Source organism: Montipora foliosa, chromosome 6, assembly GCF_036669935.1.
Source record: "Montipora foliosa isolate CH-2021 chromosome 6, ASM3666993v2, whole genome shotgun sequence".
In the NCBI taxonomy this organism is placed as follows: domain Eukaryota; kingdom Metazoa; phylum Cnidaria; class Anthozoa; order Scleractinia; family Acroporidae; genus Montipora; species Montipora foliosa.
Window position 1 is genome coordinate 63,208,705 of NC_090874.1, and position 5,000 is coordinate 63,213,704.

The window sequence follows — 5,000 nt, forward strand, 5'->3', positions numbered from 1 at the left end:
CAAATGTCAGATGGAAAACTCTACTTGTCGGATCGTCCAAAACATTCTCTATTCGACAAATAGAACGAATCGGTCACATAAAACTTCTATTTTCTCCGATAGAATCTAGTTGACAGTATTGGACAACCATCAGCAAAGAAGGACGGAACTATGTCAAAAACGTTTAACAAAATTGTAGATAACCCCCTGGATGTTCTACACCCTATTATTCCTTTCAATGAGGGACCAACTAAGGATCTCAGGAACGCTAGACCATACCGTGTAAAGCCATGTAAGACCAATAGGTGTCCTGACACTTTTATTAACAAATGTGCAGTTATTTTTTAGCAATTCAATTACGCTACCTTTTAAGATTTATATTCGTAGTCGTAGGATTTTATTGTAAGAATGTAAGTTTTTTTTGCAATTATATTCATATTTTCCCCTTCTATACATTGTAAACCTTAGCAATTCAGTTTATCCTGCTATTAAGGTATTGAATTAACCATAATTCTTCCTCTTTTTTCCTCTTCCTCTTTAACTGATGTCAGTTGGTTCCAAGTACGAGAGATGATATACGTATATGAATATGAAGAAAATCTGCTACTATTAGAGATTTGTTCAAAATTAAGCCAACTACTTCTAAGATTACATGGATTAAAGCACTAAAAAAATTTTTAGGGATTGTGGCAAACGCCATTGTTCCAGAGTATTTATGTTTACTGCCCATGCAAAGGACTGATTCATAGTTAGTGTTTTTTCCCATATTTATTATTTTACGTAGGCTATACTGATTTGCATCTCCTAGAATCTCGTTTAGTGTTTTATCTGCGCCAAAAAGCAAAGAGTTGCAATACTCAAAATGCGATAATACAAGACTCCGGTGTAAAAGTGTTTGCAGCCACAAAGCGATTTTTGAGACGACGGTGCAGCTATCTTAGCAACTGATGAATACTTTCTTCACCATTTCATTTATATGTTCTTCAGTTGAAAGTTAGCTTATATTGTCCAAGTAGATTTCCAGGATCTTTATTCGAAACAAGAGCCATTAAACTGAAAATCAAAGTGTTAGATTCATTTCTCAAGTCGCATTGCTTTTGTCTTGTCCCCCGTACGTTGGCCCGAATATAGTTGTAGTCGGGCCAGGAAGGTAAACTTTCCATGTGTCGATTTAAAATGATAAATGAAGAATAACTAGGTTTTTATCAGCCATATATTGAGTAGTGTGATCTGCGTAAGGGCGAAGGGAAGAAACAGTTACAGTTTCCTTCATGTCGTTCATAAAGAATGTTATAGAATACAATGTACAGGTTTAAGGAGGCTTTCCTGGGGCACAACGCAACGCAGCTAAATTATCTAAAACGTGTTTGAGGAAGCAAAATGACTCTCGTGCATATGGTAGTCATTGAGTGCTCAAGGTTAGAGCGAAATGGATTTCATAATTTTCTTGCGGCAGTCGTCTTGAAACTGAAAATAAGCTATCCTGCAATTGCCAGGGATTTAGCATAAAGTATTTTTCCTGAGGTTAAAATAAGTAGACAGTGAGGCAGCTTTGATGGATTTGTACTGGCTTTGTTACATCATCATCGTCGTCGTCATCATTATCAATCTTTTGTTGCTTGGCAATCGCCCAGCCGAATGATGCACGCAATCCCAAGAATAACAAATTATAACAACAATTATAGCAAAAATACCGAATATAACAAATCAGCATGTCCAGAAATGCACGCAATCGCAAAATAACAAATATAACAACTGTGCTAACAAAAATACCGAAGATAAAAATTATAGCAAAAAAAATTAAAATAACAAATCAACGGTGCGACACTAGCAAACATAACAAATCACTGAAATTGAGAAGGGAAAGGGGATTCACAAATGTAACAAAAATACCAAAAATAACAATTATAGCAAAACTAACGAGAATAACAAAACAAGGGAGCGACACTGGCAAATACAACAAGAGAGTCTCGCCGGAACGAACCCTGACAACGCAAAACACCACAGTTAGTTGTAATAATCGTTTATTACTTGTCATTTCCAAGAGATGATTTCTAAAATACGTAAAATCGGACGAGTCGTAGAATCGGAGAATCATTGTGAATGAATCTTAAGAATAGGACAGCCATAATCCCTCCCCGTTTCCATGTCCACATGAGTACTTTCAATATATTAGGCTAGGAAAATGACAATAAATCAAGGATGGTACTCGGATTTAAGTATCAGATGACTCAACACCGCTCTCTTCGTCTACGCAAGCTTTTCTGATATTCTTCGTGCGCAGATGACCAAAGCAATTCTTCTGGTTGATTTCAAGTGAACAATGTCACTACCATGAATAACTGTGACACCAAATGCGAAACCTATTATGGCTGGCGGCATTTTATCGTTCACCCATTCCATTAGTTGAACGGGTTTTATGAAAGCTAAATAATACTCACCCATAAAGTTTTATCTGTTGCCGTAATACCAGGGCTTTTTCCCTTTACTTTACAAAACAATGTTCTCCTATTGTCACATTTACTATGTCATCACCAGCAAATACAAGCGCTCGTTTCAGTGGCTTGATTTGATATTTTCGCTAAATTTGGTATTTTCGTTATTTTCGTTATATTTCTGAGACCTCCTTTCCTTGTCTGCTTTGAAGAAGTGTTATTCTTGCTGGTATCGATTGTTTGATTTGTTATTTTCACTAAATTTGTTATTTTCGTTATTTGTGTTGTATTTGTGAAGCCCGCTCCCCTTGTCCGTCTTACACAATTGCTATTTTTGTGTCTCTCGCTTGCTTGATTTGACTTTTTCGCTAAATTTGTTATTTTCGTTTCATTTGTGGGGCCCCTTCCCTTGTCTGCCTTAAAGAATTGTTATTCTAGCTGCTGTCGTTTGCTTCATTTGATATTTTTGCAATTTTAGTCATTTTCGTTATATTTGTTGGGCCCCCTTCCCTTGTCTGCCTTGAAGAATTGTTATTCTTGCTGGTATCGCTTGCTTGATTTGTTATTTTTCCTATTTTTTTGGTTCGTTATTTTTGTTATATTTTTGGGGGCCCCTTCCCTTGTCTGCCTTGAGGAACTGTTATTCTTGCTGCTGTTGTTTTCTTCATTTGTTATTTTTGCTATATTTGTTATTTTCATTAATACTTAGCAAGTGTTTTGTTATATTTGTTATTCTTTCGATTGCGTGCATTTCTGGACAGGGTCATATCACAATACTGATAATTTTAGGAAGCCTAATACCTCTTTCTAACCAATGTCCGGGGCCGTACTAAGTGATTACCTCTATCTTTCCTCGATAGCCTGCACTTCAAATAACTACATTTACTCTTTTGTCAATGCTCGAGCGGGCGGAATTCTGCGAATCCTGCAATCTGATTGGCTCTCGGAGCGGCGGAATTTTTCTATCTTGCCCGCCAACTCGGGCGAAATCCTAGCCCTGGTTGCGTGAGCTTGTGTAATGGCTTTAAAGTTCCATTTTTTGACACCAAATCCGTTTGCATACAGAAGTAAGTGTTTCGGTAAAACAGATTTTAATTAGACAACATGCGTTGAAATAAAATTCAAATAAAAATATTTCTCTTTGAAACTTTCTGTTTGTAAGTCACTTACTGTATTCGCTGTCAAGCGCGGTGCGAGTCAACAATTAAAACAATGATTTCAGAGAGAGAGAGAGAGGAAAAACATCATTAAATTATTTAACAGCTAAGGGTCGGTCCGTATAGCGAAAAGCTGTGACCTCGGTCTTAAAAAAGCTGCCCTCGGCCTGCGGCCTCAGGTAGCATTTTCAAGACCTCGGTCACAGTTTTTCGCTATACGGACCTCCCAGCTGGCAAATAACATATATTTCTTTCAGTAAGCTCTATATCTGACAGATAAGTAAAACAATTATTATTAAAATTGATTTTTCTTTCACAGAACCTCCATCAACTACCTTCTCATGAACCTAGCTGTTGCGGACATGCTTGTGGGACTATTTTTCACACCGCAATATATCTTCATGCATATGTTTACTCATCCGGACGGTGTGGCTGGCAACACCCTTTGCAAACTGTTGACAGGTAGCAACGTGGCCTGGGTCGGAGGTGCCACATCCGTGTTCACACTGGTTGTCATAGCAATTGAACGTTACAGTGCTGTCACGGACCCATTTGGAGCCAAAGGAAGGCTTACGACACGCAAGCTAAAGGTAATATGAGCAGATATGAAGAGCGACTAGGCATGTCTCGATTGTGTTTTGGGTACTTTATTTGTTTTTGGCGTTTCAAGTACTGTTGGGAACTTTCTTGATACACTTTTTTCAACTTTCCACGTGTCAGAGCAATATTTTGGGTGTGTACCTTTCGGTGAATCCAAAAACGCATTTTCGATCTTAAAACAGACTACGTGCTCCTTTCGGCAAATCCAAATCATGATTTCTGACATGGTGAATCCTTTTTGAATGAAGATTCGCTAGATTTGAAATCCAAAGAATCCAAATCCAGATTTACGGACAAGGACACAAGGACACAAGGACAGAGAAAAACTCTGACCAGGGTGGGATTTGAACCCACGACCTTCGGATTAGATCACCGCCGCTCTACCGACTTAGCTACAAGGCCAGAACGGGAGCAGGCCGTGGGTATGTGAGATGTTATTCACAAGGACAAATTCGGCTCGGCCCAAGCCTAGTTTAGATAATCATTAGCTGTTGTCCTTCAGTAGCATTTTGTGGTTAATGATTCCAGGTTCGAGTGAGGCCTAACACTACTGTGACGTTTTTATGCCCAATTATTCCATCAGAGATCAACCCTAGTATTGGAATTGGGCCCACACAAGGACAGAGAAAAACTGCCTCAGCTCTACCGACTGAGCTACAAGGCCAGAACGGGAGCAGGCCGTGGGTATGTGAAGTGTTATTCACAAGGACAAATTCGGCTCGGCCGAACTTGGTCAGAGTTTTTCTCTGCCCTTGTGTCCTTGTGTCCTTGTGTCCTCTGTCCTTGTGTGGGCCCAATTCCAATACTAGGGTTGATCTCTGATGGAATA

General features: G+C 38.9%; 1 protein-coding gene across 1 annotated transcript in view; it reads left to right on the forward strand.

Moving 5' to 3' along the window:
• The window catches only part of LOC138005886 (pyroglutamylated RF-amide peptide receptor-like), a 59,349-nt gene that overhangs the window by 45,722 nt on the left and 8,627 nt on the right, over positions 1-5,000 (forward strand). The window contains exon 3 of the mRNA XM_068852062.1: positions 3,891-4,161. Within this exon, the coding sequence (XP_068708163.1) occupies positions 3,891-4,161 (271 nt within the window). The remainder of the gene's footprint in view (positions 1-3,890; positions 4,162-5,000) is intronic.